Below are 20165 nucleotides of genomic sequence, written 5' to 3'. Positions count from 1 at the left end.
TAGTTTATTCACGCCATTAAAATGGAAAAACCTCTATTAGCATATCAGACTAATCCAGCCTGGAAATGAAATGTGAGCCAGTTCAGCACAAGGCTACCAACTATTTCAAATGTTTGTTTTGGCTTTCATGGCTGAGAAAAGTTAGTTTCATTTAAAGTTATAGAATACACGGATCATATCTGTGCAGACCTAAGTAGTATTGCTTCAATGTTAACTAATGCAGGAAGGTGGTAAGAGCTGGCGGCGCGCTATATACTGTGTGTGTGTGTGTGTGTATGTATGTGTGTGTATGTATATATATATATATATATATATATATATATATATATATATATATATATATATATATATATATATATTCACTACCCTTTAGCCCCTGGTTTGCACATATACACAATTAGAGCTTGAAAGCACTCTGAATAATATAGTGGAATACACCATTAAATAGAAAAAGAGTAATAGCTGTGTGATCTGCAGCAGCCGTATGTGTTCTGTGCTCCATTTCCAATTTTTATCATTGTACTATTGTTTTGTACAGCGCCATCATATTCCGTGCAGCAGTAGCACGGGTAAATGGGACATCATACGTAGTGCATTAGATAACAGAGGTAAGGAGGGCCCTGCTCAAACGTACATCTCTTATGCTCTGCTGCAGTAGACTGAAACATTTATTGCTGGCATAAAGCATAGGTTTTGACCTCTGGCATAACTACAGGGGCCCGTGCCTCTAGGGGGCCCGCTGCGACCCCATCTTCCGGTCTCCTCATGCCGGTTGAAAATAGTTTCTAACCTGGACTGCACCAATCCAGGTCAGAAGGGCCCTTTATAAATGTATCGCATATATATGAACGTATGTATGAATGTGAGCATGGAACTGTACTTGTGTTTTGTGTGTAGGAGCGTGCATGTGTACTGTGTGTGAGAATGTGTGTGTGAGCAGGGATGTGTAATTGTGTGTGTGTGTGTGAGAGAGCAGGGATGTGTAATTGTGTTTGTGAGCAGGGATGTGTAATTGTGTCTGTGTGTGTGAGCAGGGATGTGTAATTGTGTGTGTGTGAGCAGGGATGTGTAATTGTGTCTGTGTGTGTGAGCAGGGATGTGTAATTGTGTGTTTGTGAGCAGGGATGTGTAATTGTGTCTGTGTGTGTGAGCAGGGATGTGTAATTGTGTGTGTGAGCAGGGGTGTGTAATTGTGTCTGTGTGTGTGAGCAGGGGTGTGTAATTGTGTCTGTGAGTGAGCAGGGGTGTGTAATTGTCTGTGTGTGTGAGCAGGGATGTGTAATTGTGTCTGTGTGTGTGTGAGCAGGGATGTGTAATTGTGTCTGTGAGTGAGCAGGGGTGTGTAATTGTCTGTGAGTGAGCAGGGATGTGTAATTGTGTCTGTGAGTGAGCAGGGATGTGTAATTGTGTCTGTGTGTGTGAGCAGGGATGTGTAATTGTGTCTGTGTGTGAGCAGGGATGTGTAATTGTGTGTGTGTGTGTGTGTGTGTGTGTGACCAGGGATGTGTAAGTGGGGTGGAGTGTGTGTGTAAGTGAGTATGAGTAAGTGTGTTCATATTTGTTGTATGTTGGAAGGGGTAGCAAAAGTCAAAGAAGGCACTGACAAGTTGTTTGGGGGCAATGATGGCACAGACTAGCTGTTGAAGTCGGGGGCCCCGGGGCAATTTTCTTACCAGGGCCCCGTGGTTTCTAGTTATGACAATTAGCGATGTCAGTGGTTTTGATGATAGCGCACTAGTGTAGATTTTCTTTGTATTGTACGCGTCCCGTACATTTTCCAGATAACTAAAATCTGTAGCTTCCCGCTAGAACATTAAGGGCATCCCCTACGAGCACCGCTCGCCAATCCATCATCCATTAACCACTATCTGTGTGCTACCTGCGGCGTTTGTACGCAGCGTGTTTGTGGCGCTCGTATGTTGTGTGCAAGCAATCTGTTGATCTTGGTCTTCCGGTTTGTTTTTTTACCTGGCAGTAATCCATAACCACTAAAAGCATGTTTACAAAGAGTTGTTACAAAGTACAAGTTCATGAGAGGTTGACGTTTTATTAAGTAAGAAAAGGGTTTAAAATTCTTTTTTATTTGATATAATACGACCTTCATTATGTAAGGGCATTGATGTGTTTTTTTGCTGAACCCCATTGTACAGCACTGCGGAGTATGATGGCGCCATATAAAACAATAAAACCAATCTGTTGCTTTGGGGGAAGCTGCAGACAAAGTCATTATAATGCGAGAGAAGTGTCAGAGAAACGGGTTATGGTTTGAGGGAGATCTGTGTGGACTGAGCCTGTATACGAGTCTGTCATAGATTTAAGTAAACTACACATACACATGGACGTCGTGTGCCTGCCTGGCTTATAAATGAAAGTCTCAGTGGCTTGTAGCATGTACTTTTCCATACATGTTGCCTACGTGGCTGCTTAAAGCGGATGCGTACGGGGGAAAGGGATCTCCCTGCTCTCAGGATTTGCATATCCTTCTCTGTTGTGTTAACAGGAGGGCTATAACGTAAGTGAAGGAGAGAGCTTCAGGACGAGAAAGTGAGACCGTTCTTCCACCGTTCTAGATATTAGATATAGCACAGGGAGTCTCGCTTGGAAACGCATGTTGGACGGTCAAGCGAATTCACAGAACTGTTCCCCGCTTACACTAGGAATGCCAGACTCTACGAGGTGGATCATGTTGTATGAGCTAAGGTCATGGGGTCAAGTGCCAAATGTGCAGTGTACTCTACGGTGTTCACGTCACGCTACTAGTGAAGGGGCTCGTGTTAAGCACAGGTGACCAAAAAGTCCTGCATTGTGAAATATTCTTCTAGAAGTTTATTATCCCTTTTTCCTTCCTGTATGGTGTGTGCGTGTGTATATGTATGTATGTATATGTGTGTGTGTGTGTGTGTGTGTGTGTGTGTGTGTGTGTGTATATATATATATATATATATATATATATATATATATAAATATATATAATTTGTACAGGGATTGTGTACCGGTAGCGTCCTCCCTCCTTGCCTTCACTCCTATGTCCCTCCTGTTCTTCTGTCCTGTACCTGCTACACACTTATGGGTATGGTTTTTCTCTCTGCTTGTGCTCACATGCTGTCCTCCTTTGCTTTACTTGTTTCCTTTTCCCTTCTCTCCTGTGCCTTTGATTCTGTAGATTCAGAACCAGGAAACACAAGTGAAAACTGGGGCGAGCGGTTAACTCCTTTCAGCACATATGCAGGTAAAAGTAAGTGCGGATCCGTCTCCAGAGCTTGCTCACTGTATAGGCAGCTGATGCGGGGATTGCACAAGTATCTTTGGTGTAATGTACCTGTATCTCGTATGATGCAGAACGTTAGTAGTACTTCTCCGTGCCGTTAATAAGCATAATAGGCGTCGCAGAGTAATCAGCAGACCTACGAGATCTGTCATTTTGGGGAAAAATAAAGTGGCATTTCACGTTTCAGGACGTCCTGGGTTTTGTATTTATTGCTTTGGACGGCGATCTTAACTTCCTCTTCTGAGATTTGCATGACTGATCCTCCCCGCTGAGCTATTCCACTCCTCTTGATGAATGTAGTTCTGGCACCATCACGATCATTAGGAGGAGCAACAAGAGAGAGAAGATGACTTTACTCACATGAAATCATCACAATTTTGCTCAAAGAGCAGGTTTCTCTATTTCTCTTGCTATGCCAGCTTAGTTGGTTTCACAGGCCACACCTCAGTGGCACAGATGGGTTTTTTGTAATTATTTTTTTTCATTCAGACATGACTAGGAGACAATCAAATTTATTTAGTAACCTAGTATTGACAGTAACAATCTCAGAAGGCACCAGCAATATTCATGAGCTATCACCTTTGTGGATTTAACTTCATGATAGTGAGCTTCTACCTTACCCGCCTGTGAAAAGAAAATAATTGAATTAAATTATATCAAAATAGGCAAAAGTATTCTGTAAAAAGTGTGGTTTGTATTATTGTCACCTGCTTCAAAATAAAAAATAATAAAAATGGGTATGGACCTTGATTATAGAGTTATTACAATAGGGGATGATTGTAGCAGAGGTCATGTGTAGCTATGAGTCTCCAACATGGGGGGGGCGCAGATATATACCTCCCAGCATTTCATATGATCATAGAGAGGCTTGTTTTTAGGTAGTGTGATTAGATGCATGGCTAGGGCCAGGTCTCTAGCGAGACTTTTTACTTGCCATTGTGACCGGTTGATGGTTGGTTGAATGTTGTTTCTAAGAAGAATACTCTTGCTTCAAAACGTATCACTGTTGTTAGGGCCTGTAGTTTAATAATCTCATGTCCAGATCCTAGGAAAGAGGAACGTAAGAGGAGGACAGAAGGGCATTTGGGATGGGTGTAGGTACTTTCTTTTGAGAATGCAGGTTGTGAGAATTGGGTGGGGAATTCCACGAAATAGAAGAATGCAGGTGAAATCCTGGATGCGCGAGTGGGGAGAGAAGACAAAGTGAGTAAGTCAAGGGCACGGCAAACACGCTGGTTGGTGGAGAGTATTTGGAGATATGCAGAGAAGTAGAGGGTTGTAATGGGTAAGGGCTCTGTATGTATGGATCAGGAGGGTTTTATTATAGGGTGCACAGCGGGGCAGAAGATGGGATCAGATTAGTGTAGCAGAGGTGTTCAGAATAAATTGGAGTGGGGAAAGGAGGTACATGACGAGGCCGGTTTGCAGTATATCCAAGAGGAAAAGCATTGGCCACCTTATGCATTATTTAGCTGAACAAGAGGAAAATAAGACGGGTTCCTTTTTGGAGATGCCGCATAGTATAGGGGTAGTATAGCGAGCATTCATGCTGTCAAGCAGCAGGTGTGTTTAGCTAAATGTAACCCTAAGCCAAGGAGCTTTGAAGCGGGTTATGATGAAGAGGACACTCTGCTTTTATCGGCATTAATGGACATATTTCCTTGGTACTGAATGCACCAGATCTAAATCTATATTTGATGCTTAAAATTCACTTTTTCTCCTTCTTGGCACAGCTGACCTCATAAAATACTTTTGGGAATCCTAAACTGAAAGTACAATCCAAGTTTATATATAAAATGCGTAAAATAATCAATTTTGCCTAGGCTCCAATGCGTTTTTACTGCATGCAGCGGCTGCCAAGGGAGGTGGCAATGAGACAGAAGTGACATTTTCAAACGCCAGTAACTAAAGAATGTCTGAAATGCGCTAAAATGTACCGGAATCTGTGCAAAATCAACTCCAACATTCATCTAAAAAAATTACGACTAGCCTTTTCATTTTACTTTAGTAACGCTCTGCAAATTTTGGAAATCTCGGTTGAGGTTGGAGCTGTTACGTTTGGCCAAGGATTGTGCTTGAATTGGGATTTACCCCGGACGTGTATCTCTTATAAAAATATGACAAGACGCCAGAGTAAAAATAATCTGTGCCGTGTCAGTTCTGAAGCTCTTGTGTGGATTTCTTTTCTTGTAGTTAGAAGGTATAGCTTTTACCCGGACGCCATTGCTTTTCAGTTATAAGATAGACATGGCAGCAAGTGAAGAGGGTAAAGGGTAAGTGCTGCATTTCCCTTTGTATGGCAGAAAGGGGCCCTGTAATAATTACCTGCCTCCATTTTACCTCAGAATAATAAGCATCCATATACTACTATTACATTGAAAGTGATTTAAGGGCCCAAACTTTTTCGGTGCGTTCCCTTCCTGCGTTGTCAGCGCTGACTCTGCAGGAGTGATAACCCATCCTGTGATTAGGACGGCAGGCTCGCACAACTGTATGTTCCTGTGATCGGCAGGAAAAAAGGTCACAATAAGAAGAACGGGGTCAATTAAGTAATGAAAAAAGATTTTTGGAAAATGATTAAGTTCCTACTCCCCAGTCATGTTGCTATTAATGGTTTGCTGTATTTGGGAACCAGTGGTCTAGGGGCGTCCCTAAAACGAAGTATTTAAAACTAGTGAAAACGGTTTTTTTAAAAAAACTAAAAAAAAACAGGCCCACAAATTTATATTGTACGACAAACCTGGACATAAAGGGCAAATCCTTTTTAGCCGCTATGCAGAGTACAGTCAGATAGCCCCTGTTAGTGTCTGTGCTTGGGGTATGAGAAGGGGGTCCGGATTGCGCTCCAATTAAGGGCGACCTGTGGTTTTTGAACCCCAGAGTGCGGCATCATCCAATTATTCATTCCAAAGGTTTGGTGTGTCTTATTTTCACATATCTTATATTTTGGCCTGACTTTGTTGTATGTGTCCATAGCCGGCTTTCTAACCTGCTGTAAAGGGATACTGACCAGTACACGTTATTATATTATAAGGGGAGATGGTTAATAATAAATAATACGGTTGTATGATTGTGTGTGTCTTTTCTATGGCATATTAATGTTTATAGTATGAGCTTTCCTTCCCCAGCTTCTATGTGTTACAGCGCAGTGTAGTTAATAATGGTGATCGCAGAATATATGTAATGGAAGACCCAACTTGGTGATACCATCTGCTTCTCTCAAAGTAATCCTAATCTCATTAGGTGGAAGCTATAAAGTGGAAGAAATCTGTCTGTCTGTCTGTCTGTCTGTCTGCCTTCCGTATTGTACACGGTTTCCACACACTCAATGCACACACCTTTTTAATGGCGTTTCCGCATTGAAATGGTGCTCGTGTATCTATATATGCAGCCACGTCCTTAAACGTAAAGAACGCCAATCCGTTTTCCTATTATTTCTAGTCTCAACCTAAAAGGGAGTTTTTATAAATACTATGTTTTCTGTTTTAAAACAATGTCCCTTGATGTTTTTAGCCAGCGGTGGATCTGGCGTGTGTTCTAATTGCGTTATCTTGGCTCAATCTACTAGACGAGCACACGGACTCCTTATCAATACTGTCTGTGGTATGTGAGAAAATGTCTGGTTATCACCCAGAGGGATCTTCACAAGGACATTAGCATCACAGCAAAGGGCTCAGCATGTGGAGCTAGAAAAAGGCACCATAAATCCGACCCGACAATAAAGCCACAGCGCTCCTCCATGCTAATCTGCCTCGCTGCGTGCAGCCCTGTCGTTAATGGATCCCGGTAACTGTAACGCCCTCTCGGTTCGTGCCGTTCATATAGATAATGGGGGCTCGTCTGTGACTTGTTGTTAGAAGGGTGGTCCTGTCGTATAAACAGGGCGTATGATCAGGCCCTCTGCATCCCCGATGTCGTATGTATGATTGCGTGCATGGCGTTCTGGGGTATATCGGAGAGGCTTGTAGATGTGCGCACGGCCCACCCGGCAGCCACGTTTGTAAATGTATTTTATTCTAATATGCTGGCATAATAACCCCAATTTGATGGCGCTATATAAAACAATAAATAATAATAATAATAACTCATGTTACCTATGCCGGTTCTGAGCCCCCTTAGATGGCTTTTGTGATACAGCAAACTCACGACCAGTGCTCTGATTTCACTATTCCGTTCTATTGTGTGTGTGTGTGATATTATTATTGTTATTATTGGAATTACGACAGGGATTATAAAGTGAAGTGCCGGATACATTTATCGCTGGGTTCATGGATGTCTGTGAGCGTGTGTGTTCATGTGTATGTGTGTATACCGCTATATGAATACACTGCATTTACAGGTCTCTTGCGGGGAGGGCTTTGTTTAGACAGTCTTGGGTTATCTGTGTCCGTCTTGTCCGCTTGTCTTTTGTGTACGGGAGGCTTGTGTGTCGGCTGCCGTGATAAGCGTTACTAGGGCCCGACTGGTTTGTCTTAAAAGGCTTTATTTTCTTGCTGATCGGGCTGCATTTCTTTCTGTCCTGCAGACTCCAATGTCTGATCTTATTTAATCCGGGCTCTTATGTAGCATAACGTGCAGCTTCTGCTTCCCCGAAGAGCTTAACGTCTATATCTGTGTATTAAGGCGGTGTGAATGTTTTCTGGCTTAGAATGGGATGCCGAGGGCTACCTAAACGCTGTCCGTCTTCACCGCGTCCATTTGGCAGGGATTTTTCATTTTTTTAAAAATAATAAAACCGGTTGCTTCTGTGTTTTGCTTGTGTGTAGTTCTTGGTTAATGAATGTCGTCGGTTGATGTGCACGATAATCTAAAGACATCTAAGTTGCAGTATAGCCCTCACTATACAGCTACGTTAACATGCCTTCTCTTTTTTTCTCATTAAAGCTGTTTATTTTCTCTTTCCTAAATAATTGATAGTTGTTTTCTAGTAACTAGTTTTTCCTGCTATTATTTGGCACAAACCATTTTTTGTGATTCTTCGATCTGCATCGTAAGGAGCCGTAGGTGCTTGCTGGCACGCTACTCCATAGAGTTCCTCTGTTGTTTAATGGAGGTGTAAAGGTCTCCTCTATGGTTTGGGGAGGTTTACCATCAGGGAAGGGAATTGAGTCCGGCAGTAAGATCTGTAACTCTAAGTGTGTCATGATGAAGCAACAGATAGTTTGGCAACGAGAGAAGAGCATTGGCGCACACACAATAACACAGTAATTTGTTTTAAGAAGAGGGAAAGGGTGACTTTCCGTCTCCTTGTGACCGGCAGCTGCCGTGACATCTATAGAACAAACCAGAAATCGAAGCGCTTAAAGTAAAAACAGTAACATTTACTATAAGTCCTAATGCTCAATTCAAGCAAATCTCTAAATGAGCAAGAGGAATTTGCTTAACTCTGGAAATCTGCAATTAGTTGGTTCAGCCAAAATTGAGTCATTGTTTCCAGTTCACCTCCCAGATCTGGGCTCCAGTCTAATGCGCTGCATATTTCTAAAGTGTAGACCTGAGATCTTAATCAATTTCATACTAATTACAGAGAAAGAAGGTCCAGAGAAAAAGAAAATGAAGAAAGAGACCGGCACCAAGAAATCTACTCCCGTTAATATCCTCTTCGGTTACCCGTTATCAGAGCGCAAGCAAATGGCTCTTCTGATGCAAATGACAGCTAGAGACAACAGCCCAGGTATACCATCTTTAAATCATTTTACAGCATCTTGAGGAATGACTTCAGTATTGACATTTTTGGTATCATGGTGGTTGAGCTTTATGGGTTGTTGAACTTCAGGCTTTAAGGGCCACAAATGCACCACAATTTAGGTAATTCCTTGCTTTGAATATAAGCGATTTAATCAGTTTTAAGCATTGATTAAGCTGCACGTGCTCAAAGTTCTGGCATCAAGGTCTGGAGTGTGATAGCTCTGAAACTGTGAACACTATAGGTTGCAGTGGCATGATGTGTAAATCAGCCAGTGGTAAAATCCCATATATAATAATAAAAATGATGATTAGTTATACACTGTATTTGCTCAATTATAAGGCAAGCTTTTTTCAGAAAAAATCATCAGAAAAGGACCGTGTTTTATAATCAAGGTCGTCTTTTATTCGACCTCCAATCGTCACACACACCCAATCTCGCTCTCATTCCCTCGCTCTCACTCTCATATACACTCTCACTCTCTGTCTTCCCATATTCTCCGCTGACAGAACTGGCTTTGCAGAACTGGCTTCTTGGGGTACTTCCTCAAAAGAATGCAGCCATAGCGAGCACCAAAGGGACAGCCTCTCCCCCATTCCTCCAGTTGGGGAAGAGGATGTGCCTAAAGGCTCCACCCTTTTGCAGAAGTACAGGTTGAGTATGCCTTATCTGAAAAGTTGGGACCAGAAATATTTGGGATAAGGGGTCATTTGGAATAAAGGATTTGGTGTGTTGGTGTATTGTTCTCCACTTTCTAGCCAGGAGCACAGCATCATGGCAGAGACATGATCCCTTATCTGAAAAAGAATTTGGGATTATTTCTGATAAGGAATTTCCTGATAAAGGATAATTGAGCTGATACTGAAGAGAAGCAGACGAAAAAAGAAGATATAAGAACAATAAGAGGCAAGAGAAGAAGCGGACCTGTGGAAAATGAGGCAGGAACACGGAAGCAGTCGGTGGAGGATCTAGGGAGACATTGAGTGAGAGTGTGAGAGCAACGAAAGCAAAAATAGTGTTTTTTATATATTTTTTTTCTCATGGGGTCGCCTCATATTCAGGCCTCTTTCTTTTTTTCTTTAGTTAAGATCCAAAGTGTGGTAGGTTGCCTTATAATCAAGCAAATACAGTATATCCTGTGTTGAGGGTTCTCTTGATAAAAGCCCCAGAGGAGCTGAAATGTCGAGTTTCTGTAATTATACCCACTAAAAATGAATCGGCTCTCAACAAAAATCCTTGGTGTGCTCTTTTACGTTCTTACAGATGTATAGAGAGAGATAGATATAGATGTATGTTTTATGAGTTTCATAAACTGAGGGAAAAAATAATAAACACTTGCAGAACAGGCTAAAGAATACTCTGTAGCTTTGAGAATGGATATTTTTACTCCTTTCCCTCTTTGTTTAGATTCCACCCCAAATCATCCTTCTCAGGCAACACCTGCTCAAAAGAAAACACCCACATCTTCTACACGTCAGAAAGACAAAGTGAATAAAAGGAACGAGCGTGGGGAGACCCCGCTGCATATGGCTGCCATACGAGGAGACACGGGACAAGTGAAAGAGCTCATTCGTCTGGGCGCTAATGTCAATGTTAAAGACTTTGCAGGTAATGTTTTATTGTATACGGGGATAAGATGAAATGCGATGGGGGGATTGTGGTCAGTTCATGGTGGGGAATGAAGATGATTTCAGGACACCTTGCATTATTAATACCTGTAAGGTTGTTGTATTTTTCACTGTGGTTCTTTGGCCAATAATGAAACTGTTCAATAAAAATTTGCCAATTAAAGTATTCCAAAATGGAATAAGGTAAAAAATGATTTGAGTACAGGGTAAATGAGCAAAAGGAGCGCTAAGAGATGCTCAGATATACCCATTCATTCAAGAGAACTAGGGAGTAGCATTAATTCCAAAGTGTGACGGAGACCTTTTGTGGATTCAGATCATGAATCTGATCACCATGGGACTTCATTTTATCAGCTGTCTGTTTGTAATGAAAAAATGTAACATTTCTTTTTTCAGGCTGGACACCACTCCATGAAGCATGCAACATGGGCTATTACGATGTTGCAAAGGTTTTGATAGCGGCCGGGGCGGATGTAAACACACAAGGCCTGGATGATGATACGCCTCTTCATGATGCTGCCAGCAGCGGGCATAGAGATGTAAGTGTGAAATATACTTCTAACAAAAAACGACTTACATCATCTTACAAAGGATTTAAAACCAAGTACAAATTAGTGAATTGTTTGGAACTCTTGTGTTCCCCCTGGTGGTTAACATAATCCACAACATGATTTTTTATTTGTTTTATTATTTTTTGGAGCGAGAGAGAATCAATATTAGGAATGTATACAAGGACATTATGCAGGTTTACTACACACCTCTTAAAGTTGTGCTCAGCTAAAACTGGATTAGGTTATTACTCAGCAAGGACATTTTTACTTGAAAGCATAGGCTGGTTTACTGTCAACAGAGTATGTTATTTATAACACATGAGTGTAACTAGCCAAATAAATACATCACAAAGAATTTCCCTATAGTGGGAAATGACGTTTTAATTGGCGCACGTTCACTTTGCTGTGTGAGATGTCACCTTTTCAGGATGTGGTTGGCTTTAAAAAGTAGAAATCAGAATGTCATTAAAATGACGACACCTCTTTGCATGGAAAAATCATTTTTCATCTGAACATATATGTCTGGTTCCAGATTGTAAAGCTGCTTCTTCGACATGGCGGAAATGCATTTCAAGCAAACAAGCACGGTGCGCGGCCTGTTGATGTAGCTGAAACAGAAGAATTGGAGCAGCTGTTGAAGCGGGAAGTGCCCATCTCAGATGATGAAGAAAGTTATGCAGGTGGGATATGTTTGTATTTCTTTTTCGGCCATTGCAAAATGTATTTTCACAAGGGGATATTCAAATCATTGAAATCCTGAAATATAGCATTATCATAGGTTATGGATTTTTTTTTATGCTCAGAATATCATCATACATATCGCCCATTCTAAGTACCACTTTAAATGTTTCATTGAGACTTTTCCTATGGTGATTTTATGAAGCAGTATCATAAGTTCATCATCAGTCATGTAATATGTACAGACATCTTAAATGGGGTGCAGTGAATATGAATATGTTCGGAAAGGTGGTCCCTGTCCCGTAGAGTTAACAGTGTAAATTGAGTCATTACATGATTTTGCTGAAATGTACACAGGTCAAAAATACATATTTTAATTAGTATTTAATTTTGTATGTTTCACTTTTTTTATTTTTATTTACAGATTCTGAAGAGCCACACTTTACAAATCTTTCAAGCGTGGATGAAAACCTAGACTCAGAAGGTGACAAGGAGTCTCTCGTTAGTGAAAGCAAGCATGTTACAACCAAAGGAACACCTTGCGTTTCAGGACTGGATGAGTACGAGTTTAAAGATGATGAGGAAGAGGAAGAAGACCCTGAAATAAACAAGATGCTGGAAGATAAACGCGTACTTCGGAATGATCTAAAAAAGGAAAACGCAGATGCAAATGATACATTCTTTGTAAAGCACGACAAAGTGGATTTTCCCAAAGTCTATAAAAACAGAAAACCGAAGCCATCTCGGTTGTTGTTCACGAGCTCTGACAGTTCAGATGAGGATTTGCTTCCTGATAAAGTGAGTCTGAATTCTGACCTGAGAGTTAAAAAGGATTACAGTGTTTTAAATGACCAGAAAGAGAAGGGCAAAGTCAAAAGGAAACTAAAGAATCAAAGCAAAAACAAGGAAAACCAAGAACTAAAGCAAGAAAAAGAGAAAAAAGAAAATGTGAAAGTAGTAAATTTAGTAATGTGCCCAAGTTTAGACACTCTAGATAAATCCAGAGAGGAGGATATATTTAGGAAATCTATATGTACGAAAGATGAAACGTCTTTGCACTTATTTCAGATCGCCTCCGCCAAATCCCCTAAACACTCTTACACGTTTGTCGACAAACAGTCGGCCCCCCTCAAGCAGGAAAACACTAAAATGTGCGTGTCACCACCAGGAGGATCTGAGACGTCTTTGCAGACTGAGCTTTTTCGGTATGACCAGAGCCCCGAAGCTGAATACTCGTTGGAAAGTTCAAGTTCTACGTTTTCCAAATACAAGGAAAAAAGCAAACATCTCAAAGAATTCTTTATTGACTACGGGGAAAAGCCTAGTACCAAATGTAAAGAGGATGATAAGAACCCATTTGAGGCTTCGGAATCCATGACAAAAAATGACAAAGATGGTAAAGTGGTAAAAAAGCACAAGGTTAAGCACAAAGAGAAAGAGAAGATAAAAAGAGAGTGTGAATTGGAGAAAGAGAGAGGCAAGCAGAGGGAGAACAATAAAAATGTGCAAAGGAATATAGAGTTTGACAGAGAGTTCTGGAAAGAAAACTTCTTTAAAAGCGATGAGAATGATGAAGAATTTGCGAGCGTGGATACAAAAACCACATCCCCGGAAAAAAAAGCCAAGGCTGAGAAATCCCCAACAAAAGAAGATAAAGCAAGAGAAAACCATGTTCACTTAGAGAGCTCTAAAGACGAACATGAAGAGGCAACAAAAAGGGAAGATAAGGGGAGAGAGTGTAGTAATGACACGGAATATCAAATATTGGAAAAAGAAATGGAGACTTTGCCGGCAAATGCATGTGTCAAGGAAGAGCCGTTATACATCGAAAGAGATGTAGACTCGGAGAAAACATTCAAAGACGCTAGAGAGAAAAATGAAAAGAGATTAGCCCTTAAGGAGAGAGACATGGAGAAGCCAGAGAAAAAAAGCATTGACAAGGATAAAAAAGCTAAATCAGAAAAAGAAAAACCCGACATACAGGAGAACGCAGACAAACTGAAAACTCACGTTCCTTCAACGGATAAATTACAAAAAGAAAATAAAACAAAAAATTCAACAGTCTGCAAAAAAAGTGATGACAAAGAGAAGACAAAAGACAAGAAGGCTGACAAAAATGAGAAAGACAAGCATCCAACAGACTACAAACTCTGTGCGGATAAAAAGATAAAACAGGCAGAAAAGGATGCGGACCTTGGTAAATCAGACAAGGCAAAGCATAAAGAAAGAGACTATCGGAAAAAAGACAAGTCACGAGAAGGAGATTACCTTGTTTCTTCCAGCTTAAAGCACAGTCAAGAAGACCGTAAACAAAGCAGCTCGGAAAGCAGCAGACTACAACATGAAAGGCTTTCCGTTATCAAAGACAAGTCAAAAGAGGAGCAACTGAAAATTTCTGACTACAAGGAAAAAGATCGCAAGGACAAAGAGAAAGATATCGATAGGTACAAAGAGCGAGATAAACACAAAGATAAAACACAAACAAATATACCGAAACTCAAACCCAAAGACGCCGAATCTGAAAAATGTAAGCCGAAGTTACAATCGTCATCAAAAGATGCTCGGCCAAAAGAAAAAAGGTTGGTCAACGATGATCTCATGCAAACTAGTTTTGAACGCATGCTAAGTCTCAAAGATTTAGAAATCGAACAGTGGCATAAAAAGCATAAAGAAAAAATAAAGCAAAAGGAGAAGGAAAGGCTACGGCATCGAAACAGTGCTGAGCTAAGCAAAATCAAAGAAAAAGAAAAACTGAAGCATTCACTTACTCCTTCCAAAAACAAGGAATTGATGAGGTCAAAGAGCTCAGAATTATCCGATGTTTCAGCAAAAGAGAAGTTATTGAAAGATGCCACCAGTTGCAGATCCCAATCTGTCGATGCAAAAACCCATTCTGCAAAAACACTGTTGGTTTTGGAAAATAACAATATCGCTCGGTCACCTAGATCAGAGAGTGAAAAAACTGGCCTTAGCTCTCGATCGATATCTTTGATTTCTGTTGCCAGTTCAGAAGACTCTTGCCACGCAACTGTGACTACTCCACGACCTACGATTGAATATGATTCCGACTTTACCCTGGAAGGGTCCGACTCCCAGATGTCTTTTTCACAGTCGCCCTTTTTACCGTGCGCCAAGTCACCGGCCGTTCACGACAGAGAATTAGACAATGTCGCAGAGTTACCAGAACGTGCTAAAGCACCCATACCAAACCGCCTTTTCCCAAATTATTTCCGCTCGGCCTCTGTTGAAGATGTGAAACTGGCTATTGGGGAATGCAGGCCTGTTGTCGAAGTACGTCGATGCAGCATGCCGGCTGCCTTTGTTGATCACCTTAAGCCATTGCAGACTGTTTCGGAGAGTAGCATACCAGAAGTGATACCATCCAGTAGCTGTGTATCCCCAAAACCAGAAGTATTAGGTGCTCCAGACAAGGATTGTCAGAGTAGTATTTCCAGCTGTCATTCCAACAGTAAGAAGTCATTATCTTTTAGTAAACACTCTCTAGATTCAAATATCGTTGTCCAGACCTCACAAGCCTCTGAAGGAACTTCCACTCAAAATGGGCCAGATGTAATTGCGTCACCGTTGGTAATGCCTTGTAGCTCAGAATGTGAACCTTCTAAGCATTCTGAACAAGACCCTCCTGACACAGACACCGATAGCAAAGCATCTCTAAACTTGCTGTTTACCAGACAAGAAAATACAAAATCTGGAACAAATGAATCTTGTGTCTTGATTTCCCCAACAAAATGTCTGTCGGCTACACACCCTACAGAAACTCTGTGCACGCTAAAATCACAAGTGCCCCCCAATATAAATGAAGAGCACACCGCCTTGAGTGTCAGCTCTAATCTTGTCACAAGGGATGAACCGGGAGAGACTGAACCTAAACTCGTGGAAATTGAGAATATTTCAGCGTCCTCTACGCAGAGCTCTGAAAATTCTCAGACTGCAGAAGCGATTAAAACTGTCCAATCAGAATGTTCTGTGGAGCAAATACCTAGTATGGGTGAAGCTTCTGACCAGGGGAGCATGGACTTAAAGGAAAGCACTGTAAGTACCGTTCAAGTAAAGGAAGAGGATATTTCCAAAGGCAGCACAGATAGCTGTCCATTGTCCCTGAAAGAAGACCCGTGTGTTCCGGAAAATACATCTGGACCCGCTTTAATTAACAGTAAATGTGAAAGTGATGCAAAGTTGTGTCATCTCACAGAAACAACAAAAGAACATCATGTCAACCAGCAAGCACGTTCTGGACACATGAAGGAGTCTGTGCAACGAAACGTGGATCAGCCGCACCATACTTTGTCTGTTTTAGAAAGTCACCTACCCCCAATGGTTCAGGAAGAGATGCAAAAACTAAACCAGCCCATCAAGATGGAAGTTGATGAAAGTACTGAAGACAAACCAGAGCAGCAAGAGATCCCTCAAAGAATGACGAGGAACAGAGCCAACATGCTGGCTAATCAGAATAAACATACACAAACTACTTATCCACAAACACCTGAAAAGGAGCCTGTAGAGACATCGATATCTCTCAGAGGACGGATTCGACTAACCGAAGATGACGATGCACAAGTGCATCCGCCACGTAAAAGAAAGATGGCGCGTGTCCCTCAGCCAGGGCTTCTCAATTCCTCAATACAGCAGGCAAAGGAAAAAACCCAGCAGTCTCTTGCAGCTGTAGTAGATTCCTTAAAGCTGGAAGACATACAGCCATATCAATCGGAAAGAGCAAATCCTTACTTTGAATATCTACACATAAGGAAGAAAGTAGAGGAAAGGCGTAAAATGCTTTGCAGCGTCATCCCCCAAGCACCCCAGTACTATGACGAGTATGTGACTTTTAACGGAACGTACCTTTTGGATGGAAACCCTTTCAGCAAGCTGTGCATTCCAACAGTAAGTTTCTTTTTTTTTTTGTTTTTTTTTTTGTTTTGTTTTGTTTTTTAAATAAATATATTACGCAACAACTTACGCACCACGTCCTACAGTCCATACATTCAAGGGATTTACCAGAACTATAATTGACAAACCGATTCATTAGGTAAAGAGGGTCCTACTTGCAAGTTTACAATCTAGAGGATCCGCCACTTGCCATGAAGTTAAATATGTTCATATTTTTCAATTTTTTTTAGATTCAATCCTTCTTTAAATTAATGCACCAACCATAAAACATGTTACAATCATTTAAAGCGTCAGCCAATCAGTAAGAGGTACTCTAGTGAATACTAGTGAATCTCATCATAAAAGATAGGAAAGTGGCCATCTGTTTTCTCTCTCCTCGCTCATGGCAGCTTTAAATCATGTATCCTTAATACAAGACTTGGTGCGGGGTAAAAAAACAAATTCTTGCAACATGAATATTCATTGCCTCTGTTCAATGGACAGTATAATGTCCAATACTGCCCCAATAATGAATAATGCATATTAAGTATGTACATGCGTACTGGCAGTGTGTGTGTGCTGCGCATGCCAAATACATCTCCTGTATGCCAAGACATTGGGGGCTGGGAAACATTTACAAGGCGTTTACAAGGGGAGAATGTTATTTTAAAACGAAGGGCATTCCGCTCTCAGAATACGCAGCATCAATTAATAAGGGGATTATTTCATGTTGATAACATTTAACTGTTTTTCAGATTACTCCGCCGCCATCTCTCTGTGAGCCACTGAAAGAACTTTTCCGACAACAAGAAGTTGTGCGCATGAAACTCAGATTACAGCACAGCATTGAACGGGTACGTGAATAATACAACGTAGACTTTAATTTATATTTTATAACCAGTGGCTTCTATTACTAGTTCCTTTGGTAACATATCAGAAGAGAAATAAAGGTCCCTGCATGCTGGCGACTGATCAATAAAAATCATCCAAACCTGGCATACAGGTATCATACTCTATGACATAACAAGTGACCCCATTTTTTAAAAAGACACACTTGTAACTATATATTGAAGACACTTGGGCACATGTTGTAGAAGCCATAGTACAAAACTGTTATAACTATGGCGTAAAGCCTATCTACCACTGTCATCTTCCAGTATGTAGAACGCACATATATTTGATGTTTGTTTTTTTGCAGTTTTATTGTTATGCAGTGACTTATCTTATATTTTGGTCTAGTAAAGATTCAGGACTTTGATCTATAGTAATTTAAACCACATGCTTCTGTCCTTTTCTCATGTAGGAGAAGCTCATCGTGTCTAATGAGCAGGAAGTTCTGCGTGTGCATTATCGAGCGGCGAGAACTTTAGCTAACCAATCCCTTCCCTTCAGTGCCTGTACCGTACTGCTGGATGCCGAGGTGTACAATGTCCCCCAGGAGTCCCAGGTAAGAAGGAGAGCCCCAAACCCAGTGTACACAATACTGGAAGTACAAAATGTTATTTCATGGAATCATTGTATTGCTAAACATTGGTGATGACATTGGCTGTAAATGCATACATCATACAGCTAAAAAGAAAAATAGTAAAAAAACCTATCTAAAACGATAGCGTGTATTGCTGATAGATCTGATGTTGCAGCAGAGGCTCAAATAAATATTTAAGTGTATTTTGTGTAATGCAGAGAATGTATGTGACACTTATAGCAATCTTTATATTGGTAGATTGTTCCTGCTTCCAGTGTGTAAAAAGAGAAAGTTATGTAAGAATTATTACCTGTTATATTAAATAAATTCTAAACTCATGTTTACCAGTTATTGAACGTTCATTCGTGTTTCTGGATTAAAGCTACAGACCTTTGACGATATTGTTGCGTATGTCACACCGACTGACATAAAATTGCTTTGTATATTTTTTTGTGTTTTTGCAGACTGAAGACGGCAAAGCTTCTGTACGAGATCGTTTTAATGCAAGGCAATTCATGTCTTGGCTGCAGGATGTTGACGACAAATTTGATAAACTAAAAGTAAGGTGTTACGACTGCTATAATAACCCTTGTGGGTTTGGTTATGCATAATGCAATACACAAAGAGGATATCGCTCTCTGTAGTTCTGCATGCGTTGACCCCTTAACAATAACAGATCAATGAGGTACTTCGGAAAATATGTAAATTTAGGGTACTACAAAAATGTTTAAATGGAAATAAGCAGAAATAAAAATGTTCCATATATATGTATATTATGTAAATTTAAAGGTGTCTTGTTAAGAAAACAAATATTGGATGTCTCTCACTCTCACTCTCACTCTCTATATATATATATATATATATATAATATTGTGTCTACGGGATAGGATGTTGATGTTGTTAGGAGAAAACGTTAACTGTGCTTCTTTCAATCTGCCCTCTTTCCAGACATGCCTCCTAATGAGACAGCAGCACGAAGCAGCGGCCCTCAATGCCGTTCAAAGATTAGAATGGCAGCTGAAGCTCCAGGAGCTTGATCCAGCCACGTACAAGTCTGTCAGCATCTACGAAATTCAAGAGTTCTACGTCCCGCTGGTGGAAGTCAATGATGACTTTGAATTGACGCCTATATGACATTGCCGTATTCTGCAGCTGCCTCCAAAGACTGTACCTCGGCAAACAAAGCTGCAGAATTTGGATAATTTAGCAATTACCGCCTCTGTTACAAACATATGCACTGTTTTACTAAGGGGGGAGAGGGAGGTATGAATAAAATCACCATGCACGCGGCATTTAGATCTAACCCAGGGATGAACAAATATAGGAATGAAAATCTTCATAGGACCATTTCAGTTGTCTTTATGATATCATAACTCCAACCTAAATTTCCTAGATTGTGTTTTAAAAGCCACCATAAAAGAAAATGTAAAAAGATCACTGGCAGCGCAGGAAGCTGCTTGGGGGAATGCTGCTGTTAATTTCGTGGGAACCAAAATTAGTACCAATTGACCATTTCCCATTTCGCCACCGAAGGCCCCTGCTATGTTTCCCATTTCGAGCTGACGTTCTTTTAAAGAGTTTATGGCGTATTCTACTCTGTGCCATAACGATCTCACCTTTTTTTTTACCCCAGAAACATTTTACGAGGGTAACTGTGTCTATGGAAAAGCAAGGAGAAAATTATGTTCTAAGCAAAACATAATGTAATTGAACCAGATGTAATATTGTCTTATTTTAAATAACTTATTTTATATATAAATATATATATAATGTGCATTTGTACATAGAATTGTAATTATCAGAAACTGTACAAAGCTAGATATTTTATGTGTAAACTGTTCTGTCAGAGGTTTTATTGGACCAAAGTTGTTGTCTTTTATTATTTTATTATTTGTAATGTGTTGTACTTGTCGATGTTTTTCGGTATGGCATGTTACATGAACTGTAATGGTTTATGGATACACGGTGTTGCATGCGTCACACAGTTCAGCGCTTCAGCTGC

At 40.6% G+C, this 20165-nt stretch overlaps 1 protein-coding gene across 2 annotated transcripts in view; it reads left to right on the top strand.

Moving 5' to 3' along the window:
- Window positions 1-19326, top strand: part of ANKRD12 (ankyrin repeat domain 12) — a 39017-nt gene extending 19691 nt beyond the window's left edge. Inside the window, exons 4-13 of one of the 2 annotated variants that reach the window (XM_053466465.1) lie at window positions 3164-3229; window positions 8796-8942; window positions 10362-10562; window positions 10979-11121; window positions 11666-11813; window positions 12236-16713; window positions 17454-17552; window positions 18002-18145; window positions 18628-18723; window positions 19112-19326. In XM_053466465.1, coding sequence (XP_053322440.1) covers window positions 3164-3229; window positions 8796-8942; window positions 10362-10562; window positions 10979-11121; window positions 11666-11813; window positions 12236-16713; window positions 17454-17552; window positions 18002-18145; window positions 18628-18723; window positions 19112-19297 — 5708 coding nt within the window. In that variant the 3' untranslated portion in view covers window positions 19298-19326. The remainder of the gene's footprint in view (window positions 1-3163; window positions 3230-8795; window positions 8943-10361; window positions 10563-10978; window positions 11122-11665; window positions 11814-12235; window positions 16714-17453; window positions 17553-18001; window positions 18146-18627; window positions 18724-19111) is intronic. The other variant, XM_053466466.1, reaches the window with a different exon arrangement.
- The last annotated feature ends 839 nt before the right edge of the window (window positions 19327-20165 follow it).

The sequence above is a fragment of the Spea bombifrons genome, chromosome 5 (assembly GCF_027358695.1).
Source record: "Spea bombifrons isolate aSpeBom1 chromosome 5, aSpeBom1.2.pri, whole genome shotgun sequence".
Classification (NCBI taxonomy): domain Eukaryota; kingdom Metazoa; phylum Chordata; class Amphibia; order Anura; family Pelobatidae; genus Spea; species Spea bombifrons.
The sequence above is the reverse complement of the archived record's forward strand: the minus strand, read 5'-3'. Positions and strand labels throughout refer to the sequence as shown.